This window comes from Mustelus asterias, chromosome 11 (assembly GCF_964213995.1).
Source record: "Mustelus asterias chromosome 11, sMusAst1.hap1.1, whole genome shotgun sequence".
In the NCBI taxonomy this organism is placed as follows: domain Eukaryota; kingdom Metazoa; phylum Chordata; class Chondrichthyes; order Carcharhiniformes; family Triakidae; genus Mustelus; species Mustelus asterias.
Window position 1 is genome coordinate 52426962 of NC_135811.1, and position 19476 is coordinate 52446437.

A 19476-nucleotide genomic window follows, 5' to 3' on the forward strand; every position below is an offset into this window, starting at 1 on the left:
TCTGCTGTCAATCTCTTTAAGCAGCACTCTAATTCTTTACCGTCATCCCCTACTCGCTACAGATTCCCCCATCAATATTTCTTTGATGCCTCTCTGTGTCTCTCTCTGGCTCCCTCATCAATGAACCATGACCCCTAACCTCTCCAGGCCCTCACTCTCCAGTGATCTCTCCCTTGACCCTCAATATCTCTGACCCCCACTCATCAATGCCCCCCACCCTCCCCCCCAACTCAAGTCTACTTAAACATTGGGGCCCATGTTACTATGTGGGTTGGGGAAAATCAAATTAATTTTATGTTGAGAGTTTCATCAAACTGGATAAAGAGTATTAAGTTATGACCCAAATATTCCAGAGGGCACTTAAAATTGAGTCGGATCTCTTGCAGAAAAGCAACCAGGAGCTCCCACTGGTTCTCCAACTGCTGGGGGACTCTGCTTGCACAAACAAAATGCCAGCTAACGTTCCAGTGAAACCCGAATCCTAAAGGAATACTTTGTCATGGAACAAGGTTGGCAGTCAGGAAGCTGCTTTCTTCAATGATAGATGCTGAAATAATAAGAGACAGATTTCAAGAAAATAGTGCCTTTATTCCTCGAATTACACTGAGCCCATCAGATATAAACCTGCTGTTTACACCTAAAGGGATAACATTTCCCAATGAGACGTTCCTATTCTATGACTATAAACAAATCATGAAGCCAGACTCTTGAAAAAGTTTGTATTTATATTCCTCGACCTGGTTCTATACTTGGACAGCTTCATGTAGCTTTATACAGAGTGAGAAGGTTCGAATGTATTTTTCTTGACTTGATTTATTGTCACATGTGTTAGTATACAGTGAAAAGTATTGTTTCTTGCACGCATTATACAGACAAAGCGTACCATACATAGGGAAGGAAAGGAGAGAGTGCAGAATGTAGTGTTACAGTCGTAGCTAAGGTGTAGAGAAAGATCAACTTAATGTGAGGTAAGTCCATTCAAAAGTCTGATGGCAGCAGGGAAGAAGCTGTTTTTGAGTCGGTTGGTACGTGATCGCAGACTTTTGTATCTTTTTCCCGATGGAAGAAGGTGGAAGAGAGAATGTCCGGGGTAGGTGGTGTCCTTGATTATGTTGGCTGCTTTTCCAAGGCATTCATGACCCTTTGTAGTTTCTTGCGGTCTTGGACAGAGCAGGAGCCATACCAAGCTGTGATATACCCAGAAAGAATGCTTTCTAAGGTACATTTGTAAAAGTTGGTGAGAACTGTAGCGGAAATGTCAAATTTCCTTAGTCTCCTGAGAAAGTAGAGGCATTAGTGGGCTTTCTTAACTATAGCATCCGCAAAGAGGGACCAGGACAGGTTGTTGATGATCTGGACACCTAAACACTTGAAGCTCTTGACCATTTCTACTTCGTCCCCATTGTTAAAGTTACTGCGCTTCCTGAAGTCAATGACTATCTCCTTCATTTTGTTGACATTGAGGGAGAGATTATTGTTGTCACACCAATTCACCAGATTCTCTATCTCTTTCCTGTACTGCATCTCATCATTGTTTGAGATCTGACCCACAACGGTGGTGTCATCAGCAAACTTGAAAATCGAGTTGGAGGGGAATTTGGCCAGACAGTCAAAGGAGTATAAGGAGTATAGTAAGGGGCTGAGGACACAGCCTTGTGGGGCACCGGTGTTGAGGGTGATCATGGAGTTGTCTATCCTTACTGACTGTGGGTTAGGAAGTCTAGGATCCAGTTGCAGAGGGAGGAGCCAAGCCCCAGGCCATGAAGTTTATGGTCTCTGGTGAATGAATAATTAGAAATTCAGCATTTAAAGAAGCAATAAACATAGAAATTAGAAACAGGAGTAGGTCATTCGGCCCTTTGAGCCTGCTCTGCCATTCATTTTGATCATGGCTGATCATGAAATTCAATATCCTGATTCCGCCTGCCCCCTATATCCTTTGATCCCTTTATGTGCAAGAGCTATAACTAGTTTCTTCATGAATAAAGATGCTAATTTGGTCACAAGTGTTTTTCGGGTCTCTGTTAGTAATGGTAATAAATGTAGGGCAAATGGGAGCAAATGGAGAAATACAAATGGGCCTGCATTTTACAGGCCACCCGCGGGTGGGAAAGTAGATGGATCTACATTTAAATTAGACAGGGGTGCAGAGGGGGTGGGGGAGGAAGAGTTTCTCCTTCTCATGCCCCTGGTGCCAAATTGAAACCTTCCCCTCCCCACCAACCAACAAGCAATTAGGAAGGCAAATTGCATGTTAACCTTTATTGCAACAGGACTGGAGTGCAAGAATAAAGAAGTCATGCTACTATTGTACTGGGCTTTGGTGAGACCACACCTGGAACACTGGGCCAGAACTTCCTCAGGCAGTAGGGAGTTGGGTGGGATTGGAAGGGTCCAACCGGGTCAGGGGTCTGGTTGGGTGGAAGGGGCGGGGCTGGTGTAGCATACATCCTGAATGTCGTCGGAGGGGTGTGGTGGGGGTTGGGACAAGAGCGTGGGGAGATCGGGTGTTGGGAACAGAGGGTGGAGGGTCAGACATCGGGGCAGGGAGATTGGACATGTGGGATGGGGGACGAGTGGTGTCATAGATCATGGTTGTGGGGGTGTGGTGGTTGGAAATCATAAGTGGGATGGAGTAGAAGTTAAACATCGGGCAGGGTTTTGGGGTGTTGGACATCCGGAGCGGGTTGTGTGGGGGGGGGGTGTCAGACATCGATGACCAGATAGGGGCCTGGGGATGGGGAGTTTGGGTCGAGACCCGGGGGTGCTGGGACGGTTAGACATTGGGATGTGGGGGTTGGACACTGGGAGGGGTGGTGAAGAGTTAGACACCCCACTGGGGGGAACGGGGTGGGGGTCAGTTTGCAAGAGGGCGGTCTGGCCATTGTGGAGGGGCTCTTCCAGCCAAGTCGGGGAGAGGTTGTTGGTTTTGGGTCAGGTCAAGCTGTCAGGCAGAGGGAACGAGATCGAGCTGGGTTGGGTGTTCGGATCAGGTCAGGTTGGGAAATTCAGTTGGATTGGCTCATGTGGGATGCGGGAGGGGGGTGAGAAGGGAAGTGCACAGCAGAGTTGGGGGTGGGTTGGCAAGGGGGGCTGTTTCCAGCTTGGCCAAGGATGGTGGGGTGGGGTGCTGAGTGGTGCGATGAGCCTCTTACATGGGGTTAATTGGGAACTCGGGAGAATGCCATGGTGGAGATGGTTAGTCGGAGGGAGTCTCTCGGGAGTTGGGGATGTGGGTTAGAGCCCTGCAGGGGTCTGTCTGGGGGTTTGAAAGAGTTACATGGAAGTTAGAAGAGGTTTCATTCCTTCTAACCTTTTCAGAGTAACTATTAAGGCAAACTGGCAGAACAACCTGATGTTAGCGATTTAAATTGCTGTGTTGGGTGGTTCATAGCACAGCGCTATTACCCAGGGGATGTTAGCACTTCTAGACAATTGTGGTGCAAATGCTTACCTTGGAACCTCCAAGGTGGACTCCCCAACACATGTTTGGTGTACCCTCAAATCCCAGCTTGGAAGTTGTGGCACACCATGTATCGTTTATGGTCTCATATATAAGGAAGGAAACACTTGCATTGGAGACCGTATAGTGAAAGATCACTAGATTGGTCCCCGAGATAAGACGATTGTCAAATTAAACCAACAAAACCTATCCAAACACAAGTTCAGCAAAACTTCTGTTCATTAGAAAATTTCACCAAGAAGAGGAATATAATTGATACGAATATGATAGGAAAAGCCCTATAACCATGAGTAATGCTGTTTTTAATTGTCCTGGCATCTTGCTAATTAACTCATTCCTGTAGCTATATTTGATGATAAACTAGACATTTCTTTAAATAAAAATGTTTTTTGTTGTCCCTTATCTGGTCTAGTGAAGGAGAAATTGAACCCCTAGTCATTTTCCAAAGAATAGCATTTTAACGTTACACTAACGATAAAAATCTCAGAATCAATGAACCTTGACTGATTTCAAGTTATTACTGACGAACAACTGCTTATCATTTCTCAAGAGAAGGGAAATTAAGTTATCCATTTATGCAGATCTTGCCCACAGCAAGTTGGGGGTGAACGATATCCTCAGTGTTTAATGGAGGGAGTTGCTCCCGTTGGTCTCATACGTCTTTCAGTGATGGTTATGTCTAATATCAGGAGAAAAGAGCCTGAGGCACAGCAATGAAATCTTGAGGGAAAGAGGCAATGTAATGGTGATCCATTATGTTTGTCATCTGTTACTTAGATAAACATAAGGTTAGACTTCCACTGGTTGCTGATAATCTATCACCATAACGTCAATGGAAAATCCTTGAAACTTCCAGCACAACAGCACAAACTGACACCTTTAGCCAGTTATGATGTTCCTCTGGGAGTTCTGCCAACCTACCGCCAAAGTTGCAACAGTGGATGGGAAGCGTTTGCACAGATATTCCCAGACGCATTTGTGGCCGTTCATGGCTTAAAACGCTATTTGTCTAGCTGTTCATTCAAAAGGTAACTAACCTGCTCTCCTAAAGAAGTGGACAATTTTCATATCCTTTAGATGGAGCACTTTGCCAATGAAAAGGCTGCTTGGAATATACGTAATTTGCAGCAACTAATTATCAATGCTTTGCGTCAATGGAACAGTGAAGGGATAATTCATGATATTCCTGTAGGAGTTCAGTGGTGTAAAGAGCTTAAAAATGTAAACCCAATTCTGTGATGCATGTACAGCATTTCTTGGCATGACTCAATAAGAGAATATCCCTTGGCTTCGAGGTTTATTTAAGAAGTTTAGAAGATTAGGTTACTTTTTGAAGCCAACAGCTCTGTCTGAAGATGTAAATTGGGCATTGTATAAGATGAGCAGCCTCTCTTGAAACCAACGATCTCGACTGATTTGCAGTTACTGATGGTGAATAACTGCTTGTGTTTTTCAATGGCTCAGAAAATAATCAAACAGCCTTGATTGTCATTTAATATTTGGTATGACAGGATAGAGACGGGTACAGTCTCTAGTAGAGGTGGGTACAATTTCGTCTTTTAAAAAGCGTTTAGACAGTTACATGGGTAAGATGGGTATAGAGGGATATGGACCAAATGTGGGCAATTGGGACTAGCTTAAGGGTTTAAAAAAAAGAGTGGCATGGACAAGTTGGGCCGAAGGGCCTGTTTCCATGCTGTAAACCTCTATGACCTCTTTTGTACATCCCAAGTGCTTCCTCCGCACCAAGTATTTAGACTCATGCAATGAATATCTGTCCATACAGCCACCTCTACCTTGACCTTTCTACTACTCCAGTTTTCAGCAGGAACAGGGTGCAGGTGAGACCAAGAATAAAACCCACCAGAGGACACAGCCAACTTAGGGCCAGCCTCAATTTAAGTGGGAGCGTCAGTGCAAATCAGGGTCTTATGCTACTCTTCGGACACCAGTGCCATTTTCATACAGAGCCACCATCTGTATGGAGTGGAAAACAGTCAGAACTAATGCACTTAAAGGGATCACTGAGAGCAGTTTTAGGAGCAACAAAACACACTATTTATTTTCCACTGTTTGGGCAGCTGGATGAGCACATTTTGTCTCTCTGTCCCTTACTGCGAAATCCACCCACTCTCCTTTCACCTCCCCCCTTTGATCACCCTAGCCCTACAATTTAATCCGAGCTGCAGGGTCGTGCTCTGTGGATGGCTCATTTGATTTCCCACACTGCAGAACAACAAGTTGTCTATCAGCCTGCAGAATCATCTGGCTGAATGCCAGTTAATTGTAGCTGGAGGCCTGACTATAAAACTGTTTCAAATCTCTTGCTTGTGACTCTGGGGAAGTGTTGTGATTGACCCCAGCCTTGTTCATGTAAATGAGCAAGATCAAAATGTTTATTAATGCCTAAATATGTTGTGAGTATTACAAATACAGGTGGAGGAGGATGGGGAAGACCAAAGTACCATACTTTTAAAGGAATGAATGTTTAAAGCACTATTTAGTAATATTATTATTACAGCTATTACAACAACCTCAACCAGAGACAGAAGGATGGCAAAGGCAAAATACTGTAGGTGCTGGAATCTAAAATAAAAACAGAGTGTGTTGGGAAAACCCAGCAGGTCTGATAGCATCTGTGGAGGAAGAATAGAGCCAAAGTTTAGAGTCTGGATGACTCTTTGTTAGAGCTACAGACAAAGAAAATAGAATAGGATTTATACTATGAGATGGGGGGTTGGGGGGAGGGGTGGGTGTTGTGGGTGGGGCTATAATTAGACAAAGGGAATGTTAATGGTGATGATAAAGGCTGAGAAAGGTGCTAAGAGCGTCCATTAAGAGGCCAGAATCTGTGAGAGGCAGAACAAAGTTGCAGATTGTCAGAGGAAGGCAAGAGGATTGTCAGAAGGATGGCTTAGAGTTCTCACAAGCTTCACCAGAAAGAGATACTGTTACTTTCAGCGTGCTTGCACGATGGTAGTGAATATCACATCACAATATTTGCTCGTTTCAAAATGTACATCAGCAGAATCAATGTAACTTACAGGAGGATCCTCGTCGTCAGCTGAAACAACAGTGATGAGGCTGCCCTTGAGGGCATCTGGTGCCACCAGTCCTTTGTAGAAAGGCTTGCTAAATTCAGGGGAGTAGTCATTCATATCCTGTAGAAAAAAAAGTACTTGATTTACTTAAATATTAACCATACTTACCAAAAGAAATCATTCTTTTCAATGCATAATTGATGTCATGACTTTTTGTATTTATCAAAGGGAAGCTTAATCATTTTGTTCCCGATTGGTTGAGAATGGTTTTCAAGGATTCAGCAGTGGATGAGCAGTAAAGATCAGTACAGTCATGCAATTCAACACATCAATTAAACATTTGTATATTACTTATCATTCATTGATTTATTTATTCAGTAATAAAATGATGAATAGAGAACAACATACAAATGTTTGGCTGAGTCAGCAAGTGAAAATCACTGAGATAATTCATTAGTGTGTCAGGTAAGTGGATCTGCAAGAGTATCTCACCTTTTGTACTATGAAGGTTAATGAGCCTTGCTAAAATCTAGTAAACAATTATGTTATTGAGGTGACCAGTTACAGTGCTGATGTGCAGACAAACACCAGCATCAAATTCCTAGCCCACCATATCATGGGTGTCACCATTGATCAGAAACTTAACGAGACAAGGCACATAAGTGCAGTGACTTCAAGAGCAAGTCAGAGGCTGAATATTTTGCAGTCAGTGATTCATCTCCTGATTTCCCAAAGCCTTTCCACCACTTACGTGGCACAGGTCAGAATTGTGACTGAATACACACCTGGATGAGTGCAGCTTCAACAACAGTGAAGAAGCTCAGCACCTTCCAGGACAAAGCTGCCAGCTTGATCAGAACCCCATCCGCAACCTTAAACATTCTGTCCTTCCACCACCAGGACACAGTGGCAGCAGTCTGCACCACCTACAAGATGCCCTTGCAGCAACTCACCAACGCTCCTTTGTCACCACCTTCTGAATCAGTGACCTCTATCAGCAAGAAGAACGAGGGCAGTAGAGGCTTGAGAGCACCATCATCTGCAAGTTTCCCTTTCAGTCACAGACACCCTGACGTGGAAATACAGGACAATTCCTTTATTGTTTGCTGGTCAAAACATTGAAACACCCCACCTGACAGCATCGTGGGTATATTTTCTCCACTCGAGCTACAATGGCTCATCATCACCATCTCAATGGCAACCAGCAATGGACATAAATGCTGGCCTTGCCAGTGACACTCATTTCCCAAGAAAAAAGAACACAGTGGGCATCATATGGGTCAGCTACAACTGACCATGCAAAACAACTTCAACTTTGCACTGATCCTGCTGTAGAGTATAATTGGCATGTATAAAGGTTAGGGCGTGAATGAGCAGGAACATGTTGTGATCTACTGCTACAAGTATGAGAAAATGAAGCAAGTGATCATCCAGCAGCAAAATGTATTCGGCACTAATGAAGCTGCTGGCTCTCTGGAGAATGTCCTATTCAGCTCCCCCATGCCTCCTCCTCCTCCTCCTCTCCATACCCCCCTCCCCTCCCTCACTCAAATGAAAAGCAACAGACTCAACCAATCATTGACGTGGTGGCACCAGCTACAGCCCCAACTTAGGACTCAGGTTATGGAGACTGAAGCTTCCATCGACAACTAAACACTGAGCCACCTCACTTCTTCCTCCAACTGAGGAAGCAACTAGAAACTTGGGGACAAATATTGCATTCTAGAAGACCACACATCAACACTTTACGGAAGCAGTGCAGTCAAAGACACTATACAGATGCATTCATCACTTTCACAGCATTAACTGCATTTGCACTTTACTTGAAAGATGAAATGAAATTCTCTTTTAATGCTGCAGTACAAAAGGTTGATACATTCCTATGAGAGGGAAAGGAAGTGCTAGGGCAAGAGCTCCCTGGATGACTAAAAATACTGGGGGGATTTCTCCTGTCCCGCCTGCCATGGGAATCGTAGCAGGCAGGGGGCAGACCATGCAAAGGTCCATTGACCTCAGGTGGGATTCTCTGGTTTTGGGGCAAGTATGGCTGGAGAATTCCAACCATGGAGGTTAAAATAAGACAGGAAAGGGAACTCCAATGACAGTTGTCAGGTTCATAATATAGTACAAAACCAAAAAATACAGAAGAGAACTGAAAAATACAACAGAAAAGAATATGAATTTGCAGATAACATGAATTGGAGCCCCAAAGTTTTTTACAAAGTTCAATCCCTGTCTTTACTCTCTGGCATACACTAAACTCACTCCTTTGTCTTTTCTCTGTGCCCCTGGACCACTGTCACGAGGCAACAGTAAAGTTTTTTCTATGTTGTATTTCCCTTCCCATAATCACTAAATTTTTAACCCATCTCTTTACCTTCAATGGTTGTAAAATCTAATTACAAATGTACATTTACAAACAAAACTTTAGTCAGGAGTCCATCGAGACTCCCAAGCACCAAGACTCACAAACAACCGAATTGAAACTGAAACCATTTTACCTTTCTTAACGCAGAAATATATATATTCAACTTGAAAATTATACATTGTTCCTAACACCTGGCACTTGTGTGGCACGAATGTTACTCGCCACAGATCAGCCCAAGCATGAATGTTGTCCAGTTCCTGCTGCAAATGGACATGGACTACTTCAGAGTTTGAGGAGTCATGAATAGTGCTGAACATTGTACAATCATCAGCAAACATCTCCACTTCTGACCGTATGATGTGGGAGAAACATCACTGATGAAGCAGCTGAAGATGGTTGGACTTAAGAAACTACCCTGAGAACTTCTTCTGCAATGTCCTTGGACTGAGATGACTGACCTCCAACAACCACAGCCACCTTCCTTTGTGCCAGGTACAACACCAACCAGCAGAGTGTTTCCCCCCCGATTCCCAGTTTTGTTATAGCATCTTGATGCCACATTCGGTTAACTGCTGCTTTGGTGTGAAGGATAATCACTCTCACCTCACTTCTTGAGCTCAGTTCTTTTAGACAATATTTGGACCAAGTCTGTAAAGGAAGTCAGGAGGTGAGTAGCCCTGGTGGAACCCTAACTGAATGTCAGTGAGCAGGTTATTGCTGAGTAAGTGCTGCTTGATGGTACTGTCAACAACACCTTTCATCATTTTACTGATGATCAAGAGTGGACTGATGAGGCGATAATTAGCCAGATTGGATTGTCCTGCTTTTTGCGGACAGGACATACCTAGGCAATTTTAAAGGGAGATCGTGGTGTAGTGGTAATGTCATTGGACTGGTAATCTAGAAGCCCAGGTTATTGCTCTAGGAATATGGGTTCAAATCCCACCATAGCAGCTGGTGAAATTTAAATTAAATGAATAAAATATGGAATTGAAACTAGTCTCAGTAATGGTCACCATGAAACTATCATCAATTGTCGTAAAAGCTCATATGACTCAGTGATGCCTTTTAGGGAAAGAAATCTGTTGTTCTGACCTGGCCTACATATGATTCATAATCCACTGCAATGTGTGGTTGACTCCTAAACTTTCTCTAAAATGACCTAAAAGCCACTCAGTTCAAAAGCAATTAGGGATAGGCAGCAATTGCTGGCCTTGCCAGTAACACCCATAATTTTCCACATTGCTAGGTAGATGCCAGTGTTGTAGCTGTATTGGAATAACTTGGCTGGAGCCATGGCTAGTTCTGGACCAAAGTCTTCAGTACTATTGCTGTGGCATTGTCAAGGCCCATAGCCTTTGCAGTATCCAGTGCCTTCAGCCATTTCTTGATATCATGTGGAGTGAATTGAATTGGCTGAAGACTTATGTCTGTGATGCTGGCGACCTCCTCCTACAGTTACTTGTTTAATTGTGCACCGCCATTCACGATTGGACTGCAGAGCTTTGATCTAATCATTGGTTGTGGGATCAGTTAGCTCTGTCTTTCACATACTACTTACACTGCTTGCCATGGATATAGTCTTGAATTAAGCTTAACATTGAATTAAAATTAACATTTTAAAGAATGCCTGGTGCTTTTCTGGCATTTCTCCTGCACTCTTCATTGAATTTGAGTTGGTCCCTCAGTTTGAAGGTAATGGTAGAGTGGGGAATATGTACGGATTCTGCTGCTGCTAAAAGCCATGATGTGGAGATGCCGGCGTTCGACTTGGGTAAACACAGTAAGGAGTCTAACAACAACAGGTTAAAGTCCAACAGGTTTATTTGGTAGCAAATGCCACTAGCTTTCAGAGCGCTGCTCCTTCGTCAGGTGAGTGGGAGATCTGCTCATAAACAGCAAACAGGGCATATAAAGACACAAACTCAATTTACAGAATAATGAATAATGATTGGAATGCGAGTCTTTACAGCTAATCAAGTCTTAAAGGGGACTGTTCTCTTCCTGTTGGGGAGCACTTCAGCGGTCACGGGCATTCGGCCTCTGATATTCGGGTAAGCATTCTCCAAGGCGGCCTTTACAACACACGACAGCGCAGAGTCGCTGAGCAGAGACTGATACAGTAAGAAGTTTAACAACACCAGGTTAAAGTCCAACAGGTTTATTTGGTAGCAAAAGCCACACAAGCTTTCGAGGCTCTGAGCCCCTTCTTCAGGTGAGTGGGAATTCTGTTCACAAACAGAACTTATAAGACACAGACTCAATTTACATGAATAATGGTTGGAATGCGAATACTTACAACTAATCCAGTCTTTAAGAGACAAAACAATGGGAGTGGAGAGAGCATCAAGACAGGCTAAAAAGATGTGTATTGTCTCCAGACAAGACAGCCAGTGAAACTCTGCAGGTCCACGCAACTGTGGGAGTTACAAATAGTGTGACATAAATTCTGATTCTAGGATCGCATGATAAAGACTCAGGAGGAAAAAAGCAGAAATATTTATGTGAAATAGTGTGACATAAACCCAATATCCCGGTTGAGGCCGTCCTTGTGTGTGCGGAACCTGGCTATCAGTTTCTGCTCCGCGACTCTGCGCTGTCGTGTGTAATGAGACTGATAGCCAGGTTCTGCACACCTGAGGACGGCCTCAATCGGGATCTTGGGTTCATGTCACACAATCTGTAACTCCCACAACTTGCCTGGACTTGCAAAGTCTCACTGGCTGTCCTGTCTGGAGACAATACACATCTCTTTAACCTGTGCTAATGCTCTCTCCACTCACATTGTCTGTAGCTTTTAAATTTGATTAGCTGTAAAGACTCGCATTCCAATCATTATTCAGTAAATTGAGTTTGTGTCGTTATATGCCCTGTTTGCTGTTCATGAGCAGATCTCCCACTCACCTGATGAAGGAGCAGCGCTCCGAAAGCTAGTGGCATTTGCTACCAAATAAACCTGTTGGACTTTAACCTGGTGTTGTGAGACTTCTTACTGCTAAAAGCCCACAGCAATGTTCAGTTTTGAGTTCCTAGATCTGTTTTAGCATGGTGGTAGTATGTGATGGAGAGGCTCCCTCCTGTGAAGTTGGGACTTTATCTCCATAAGGACTGTGTGGTGGTCAATCCTACCAATATTGCCTTGGACAGATGCATTGGCGACAGGTAGATTAGTGAGGAAAAGGTCAAGTAGGTTTCTAACTCTTGTTGGTTCCCTCACCACAGCTGCAGACCCAACCTAGCAGCTACATCCTCTCGGATTCAGCCAGCTCAGTCAGTCGTGATGCTACCGAGCCACTCTTGGTGATGGACATTAAAGTCCCCACCCAGAATACATTGTGTCCTTGCCACCCTCAGTGCTGCAGTCCAGGACTGATTCATCAGCTGAGGGTTGGAGGGGGGTAGATAGGTGGGGAGGAGGTTTCCCATGTTTGACCTGAAATCAGAAGACTTCATGGGGTCTGGAGTCAATTTTGAGGATTTCCAGAACAGTTCCCTCCTGACTGCATTCCTGTGCTCTTTTCATTTCTGGTTCTTCGGTCAATGCCAGGTCTGATTTCATTCTTTTTTGACTTTTGTGTACAGGTTTGATACAACTGAGTGGCTTGCAAGTTTCAAGTATTTAAAAGTCAAGCACACTGCTATGGATCCAGAATCTCAAGTAGACCAGGCCATTTGGTAAGGATGGCAGATTTCCCTCCTGAAGGACAGTTTTTTTCCTGGCCACCATTATTGAGACTAGCGTTCAATTTCAGATTTATGAATTTCAACTCTACCAGCTGCCGTGGTGGGATTTGAACCTATGCCCCTCGGACATTAGTCAGGTCCTCTGGATTGCTAGTCTGGTGACATTACTACTATGCCACTGCCTCCCCTGGATGAACCTATAAATGGTAAAAGGGTACTTAAAGAACCGATGGGGCCAATTATGCACCAAAAAAGGTCTTCATTTGGAGGCAGAGGGCATAGTTGAGGTATTAAATGGGTACTTTATATCTGTCTTCACGAGAGAAGAGGATGCTGCCAATGTAGCAGTAAAGGAGAAGGCAGTATTGATATTAAATAGAATAAAAATAGATAAAGATGAAGCACTAAAAAGATTCGGAACATAGAAGTTTAGGAACATAAGAATTTGGAGCAGAAGTAGACAATTCAGCCCTTCATGCCCGCTCCGCCATTCAATCAGATCATGGCTGATTTCTTCCTGGTCTCAAATCCATCGCCCTACCTGTTCCCCACATCCCTTCAACCTGAGTTTTTTAATCAGAAATATATCTATCTCCTTCTTGAAACCATTTATTGATCCAGACTCCACCACACTATGGGGCAGCAAGTTCCACAAAATCACCATGCTCTGCAAGTAGTAGCTCCTCCTCATCTCACTATGGGCGACACAGTGGTTAGCACTGTTGCCTCACAGCTCCAGGGACCCAGGTTCGACTCCCGGCTCGGGTCACTGTCTGTGTGGAGTTTGCACATTCTCCCCATGTTTGCATGGGTTTCCTCTGGGTGCGCAGGTTTCCTCCCATAGTCCAAAGATGTTGGGGTTAGGTGGATTGGCATGCTAAATTGCCGCTTAGTGTCAGGGAGACTAGCTAGAGCAAATGCAAGAGGTTATGGGGATAGGGCCTGGATGGAATTGTGATCGGTGCAGACTCGATGGGCCAAATGGCCTCCTTCTGCTCTGTAGGATTCTATGACTTGACCCTTTACAGGCTGAAAAGGCTGTCAAAAAAAACACACAGGTCATTGATGTGATTTTCAAGTTACTTTGCTGTAAAAACATCCCCAATGCCCCAAAACATCCCCAGAGCTAAAGACAAATTCACAGATTGAAAATTTCAAACAGCTTCCCTCAGTTAGTTTTGAAATCATTGCAGGCAGGGTGGGTTCAAAATCGCCAGCATCCAAGGCTACCAGCTAGACAGCCAATGCTATTTTAAACAGTTCAGCAACTTCATTAATAACTGTGTAATGAACTGAACAAGCAGTTCAGAGAAGAGCAAATATCAGAAACCAGTCACAAATTTTGGCATGGAACCTACAAACCAAATTGACATTACCTCTCCTGAGTAAGGTGGATACATTCTGAAATGTCCCGACAATTGAAATCGCACGAATGTGGTAATTGATACATGAACTGTATTCTTTGAGGACTTGGAAAGTATTTTTAGAAGTGGAAATGTTCAGGCTTGTGGAACGAGGTGATTGGACACAGACAGCTGACCTACAGCAGCCCAGACTCCTTCCTTTCTGGTGCATGAAATGAATTTAGGAAATTTTGACCCATCCTTTCTGGGCTCATTCACAAAGCTATATCTAATTCAGCACTAAACTGGCAATTTAACTCAGGTAGCTGATGGTCAGTTGAGTTCTTCAGGGTCATGTCCTATGCTCAACCACCTTCAGCTGCTTCATAAGTGACCTTTCCTCCATCATGAGTTCAGAAATGGGGATTTTGCTGATGATTGCACAATGTTCTGCACCTTTTCTCAGATGCTGAAGCAGTCCATGTCCAAATGCAGCAAGACCTGGACAATATCCAGGTTTGGGCTGAGAAGTGGCAAGTAACATTTGTGTCATACAAGTGCCAGGCAATGACCATCTCCAATAAGACAGAATCTAACCATCGCCCCTTAACATTCAATGGCATTACCATCACTGAATCGCCCACTATCAATACCTTCCAAACCCATCATCTAGAAGGACAAGGGTAGCAGACATACAGGAGCACCACCATCCGGTAGTTCCCCTCCAAGTCACTCATCATCCTGACTTGGAAATATATTGCTGTTCCTTCACTGTCACTGGGACAAAATCTTGAAACTTCCTCCCTAATCGCATTGTGGGTGTATTTACAACACATGGACTGTAGCAAGGAAGCATATCGTCACCTTATCAAGGGCAATTAGAGATGGGCAATAAATGCTAGCCTAGCCAGTGATTCCCATATCCAGTAAATTAATTTTTAAAAATTTAAGAAAAGAATAAAGATCACAAAACAGTGCAGTTTAGTGCTAAGTAGAGGAAGTGATGCTTGGCATGTCTTGCTGACCTTCAGAATGGAGGTCTTTATCTTGATGAGCCACACAATGTAAAAGAAAGTTCATAGGAAAGGCTTACTTGTTTGTGTTAGCTGGTTAGTATAATTAGAAATCCAACATGTCTTCCTGACGTGATTTTGAAACACAGTTACGCGTACAATTCCAGTACCATGCCTACATGGCATGGTACATAGCATAGCATGGGCGGCATGGTGGCACAGTGGTTAGCACTGCTGCCTCACAGCTCCAGGGACCTGGGTTCGATTCCCGGCTTCGGTCATTGTCTGTGTGGAGTTTGTACGTTCTCCCTGTGTCCGCATGGGTTTCTTCCGGGTGATCCAGTTTCCTTCCACAGTCCAAAGATGTGTGGGTCAGGTGCTTTGGCCATGCTAAATTGCCCCTTAGTGTCCCGGGATGTGTAGGTTAGAGGGGATTAGTGGGGTAAATATGTGGGGTTACAGGGATAGGGCCTAGGTGGGATTGTTGTCGGTGCAGACTTATGTGCCGAATGACCTCCTTCTGCACTGTAGGGTTTCAGTGATACATCACAATTAAAATTTTTTACAGCAAAACAGAAGTGAAGTGTCAGTTTTCAATTAAATCCCCCAGCACACAGGGCTGAAATTTATGGTTCCATGCCAGAACATTTGAAAGAAGAGTGGCTTGAATAATAAAATGGGAGGCTTGCCCACCTGTGGTCCTAATGAGATCATTAAATCACCAATTAATGGCCAATCAAAGACCTTATTTTGCCTCTGTTAGGCTGGGGAAATGGAACGAAATAGCAAGCAGTTTGGCAGCATTCACTGAACAGGCTGGTGTCAAGCAGAAAGGGGGGTTACCTCATTGGAAGGTCCCCTGCGCCCATGGGGGATGTCTTCCCTGGAATCGTTCCTCCCCCAACCAAATTCCCCGACTCACCTGAAGTCTGGGTCCATCACTTCATCGCAGTGCACTGCCCGCAGTCCCAGCAGCGGCCACTACTCCATTCTGTTGCTGCTGGGACGACAAAGTTGGCAGCCAATCAGATTGGCTGGTTACCCTCCAGGATGGGACTTGTACTCCCAGATGGGGGTGCAAGTCCCACTCCGATCCTGTTAAGGCTGCCCTCCCCCCAGCATACAATTACTGCGCGTCTGGTCAATCTAGTGCTGACGAACCTTTCGGTTGGAGGATTGGGTAATCCGTCACTCATATAATCCACCTCACAGCCTCGGCTACCATTTATTTTATACAAAGCATAGAATACTGGAAAATCTCAGCATATCTGGCAGCATCCATACAGAGAGTAAACAGAGTTAATGTTGTGAGCCTGTCTGATTCTTTTTCAGACACATTTATTTCATTTGTGTTACCAACACATAGCCCCAGAAGGCAGGAAGTTAACAGACATGCAGAATTGGGAAAATTATCCTCTTAACTCCCCGGGTCATACAGATCTGGTTCCGACAGGTGACTCACCTCATCGGCACTTTATGAACTATAACAAGTTTTCTTTTTAATGTTATCATACGCTTGTCAAATTCTCAAAGATGGTGTGAGGTGCAGTCTTTTCTCATGAGGTGATCGTCAGCTGTTCTCAAGGTTAAAGGTACCATGTTCAGACAATTAGAACATGTGTTAATCTGAGATGAGACTCAATTTCTAGTAAGTCTGGTCTTTTTTCACCAATCACTTGAAGATCAAATACCTCAAGGCAATTACATTCCACATCGTAGACACTCAGACACTTTTGAAAGTTCACTTCACCAAAATATGCAGAGTTCATGCGTTCAAAAAAGCTGACATTTTCAGAAATGCAAATAGTTACATTTTGAAACAGAAGACAAATGATTAATGAAGACACAGTAGTTATAATTAGAATGTCAATTAAACCCGACTTTAGTCAACAGCGTAGTCTTTGGCCCAAAAACATTTTAGACAAGGGATCTCTTTCAGGCAGTATTTATAGCTTCCAGCAAATTTGTAACCTCATTCCATCCTTAATAATAAAAAGACTTGTAATTAAATGCCTTAAGATGTATTTTTCTACAGAGAGTTTTGGCAGACAATCCTTTTTTGCATGCAAATAGAATTTGCTTACTTATCTTCAAATTATTTCTCAATTATATGAATATTGAAGAGGCTACAAAAGACGGTGTGAAGTTAAATGAACACCCTGCTAATTCAGCTTTGTAGCATAATCGCACCTCTTCTGAATTCTATTGCACCATCCAAAAAGTGTAAATTGATTTATTCCACTGTTGCTGAAGGGAAAGCTGCATACCTCTTGGGCTACCGCCAATTACTGATCAAAATACATTTTAATAAGACTCATGTGTAGCCTGCTTGGAATCCCCACTGATTTACTGCCGGCTGCCTTCTTCCCACCCCTCAAAACAACACAGAGTATGTGTTGCACTAATAACCTGATGCCATCTGTTTCGTGCACAGTATTCCTTTGAGAACAAGGTGTGATATAAGCATTAAGGGATACCAAATTCCATTAAAATGAATACATTCATGCTAAATTTGATTTGCTTTATGAAATAAAATACAATTGACATTCATCAGACCTGGGTTGGACCTTGATTTCATGCGATAGAGTAAAATGGGTGATAACGAGTCAGCGACCCATTTACACCTTTGCCGATTTCCATTGGTCAGAACTGACATGTGGCTCTGTGGTAGCAGTGTTCCCTGAATTGAACATTTGTGAGTTCGGCCCACTCCAGGGACTGCAGCAGAAGATGAATCCTCTCTCCACTGCATGGATGAGGGAACACTGTAATGATAGAAAGGGTGTCTTTTGGACTCTGTCCACCAGCTTAGGTGGATATAAATGATCCCATGGCACTCTTTTGAAGGAGACTGAAAGGACTCTCCAGTATCATGTATATTTAACCATTACCAACATCACTAAACTAGATTGCCTGGTTTTTATTAGGTTGCTGCATTTCCTAGCACTTTGAAGCATACTGATGTAGTTAAAAAACACTGGCTAAAATCTTCTGTCCTCATTCATAGAATCATAGAAACCCTACAGTGCAGAAGGAGGCCATTCGGCCCATCGAGTCTGCACCGACCACAATCCCACCCAGGCCCTACCCCACATATTTTACCTGCTAATCCCTCTAACCTACGCATCTCAGGACTCTAAGGGGCAATTTTTAACCTGGCCAATCAACCTAACCCGCACATCTTTGGACTGGGATTCATGGGATTCGTGGCTGGGATTTTCTGGTGCCGCTGAAAGCGAGTGGAGTTTTGGTTGGAATGCCAAATTTTCCATTCTCGCTCACAACGGGTCCCACCACTTACGGAAAATCCTGCCCAATGATATATAAAAGTTGCTTTTTATTTCTATTGTAAGAACTTTGCAGCATAGAATCATAGAGTCCCTACAGTGCAAGATGAGGCCATTTGGCCCATCGAGTCTGCACCAACCATAATCCCACCCAGGCCCTATTCCCGTAACCCCTCATATTTACCCTGCTAATCCCCCTGAAACTAGGGTCAATTTAGCATGGCCAATCAACCTAACCCGCACATCTTTGGACTGTGGGAGCAAACCGGAGCACCCGGAGGAAACCCACGTAGATACGGGGAGAACGTGCAAACTCCACACAGGCAGTGACCCGAGGCTGGAATTGAACCTGGGTCCCTGGCGCTGTGAGGCAGCAGAGCCAACCACTGTTCAACCGTGCCGTTTCCAAATAGAAATCCAGGCTTAGATGCAAATTCAAACATCAAGTACCTGGGTAAATGACAAGACCACCTATATCAGAGATGCACTGAAGTTGACATGAAAAAGTTATCCCTTTTCCAATTTCTATTAAGTTAGATTGCTAACTAAACAAGTCAGTCTGCCCTTGCTACAATTTAAAAATGACTAGCGGGGTATTTTAAGAATTGTACAAAGGACAGCATTAATTTTATCCAGGTTCAGCTATATGGCAGAGAATAGAAAAGCAGTGCAATAATAAGTGAGGAATTAATTTGTCCTGTTAACTTTAGAGGAAGGTCACCGTTTAACCAAACTTGCACAGCATATCAGTATTCTCAACATTCTTTTTACACTTTATGTAGATGGAAAATATAGAACAGATTCTTTTTCATTGGCCTTTAAAATGCAATACATTTTTAATGTAATTCCATTCACTGCCTATTATTATAATCCAAGTAGATAACTTGCTATTTGAAAGCATTACATAAGTTTGGAAAGATTACATGAAAGTAAGCCAACGCTCGAGAGGACCATATATCTGTTTCAATTAGCTCAACTGACAATATTCAGCAAGATTTATCTGGCCAATATAAATTTAATAGTTCTGTAATTTGCTTATTTAATTCGGCTAAAAATAAATCACTTTAGTAAAGCCAAGCAATTTTCAAAATTTCACTGGAGCAAGCTTTTACGGGGTAAAACACTATTGCTAAATTATATCAATGATTAAATGATATTGCATTATAAATGTTGCCATCCATACATCTGTCAGCCCAGAATGACAGGCTGAAAGCTTCCTCTGCCGCCTCTAAGAATCACATACAAAATAACTTTGTGCAGTTTCAGACAAGCTCCAA

General features: G+C 43.5%; 1 protein-coding gene across 1 annotated transcript in view; it reads right to left on the minus strand.

Annotated features, from left to right (window-relative positions):
• The window catches only part of pcdh15b (protocadherin-related 15b), a 655691-nt gene that overhangs the window by 164143 nt on the left and 472072 nt on the right, over nt 1-19476 (minus strand). The window contains exon 20 of the mRNA XM_078222925.1: nt 6508-6624. Within this exon, the coding sequence (XP_078079051.1) occupies nt 6508-6624 (117 nt within the window). The remainder of the gene's footprint in view (nt 1-6507; nt 6625-19476) is intronic.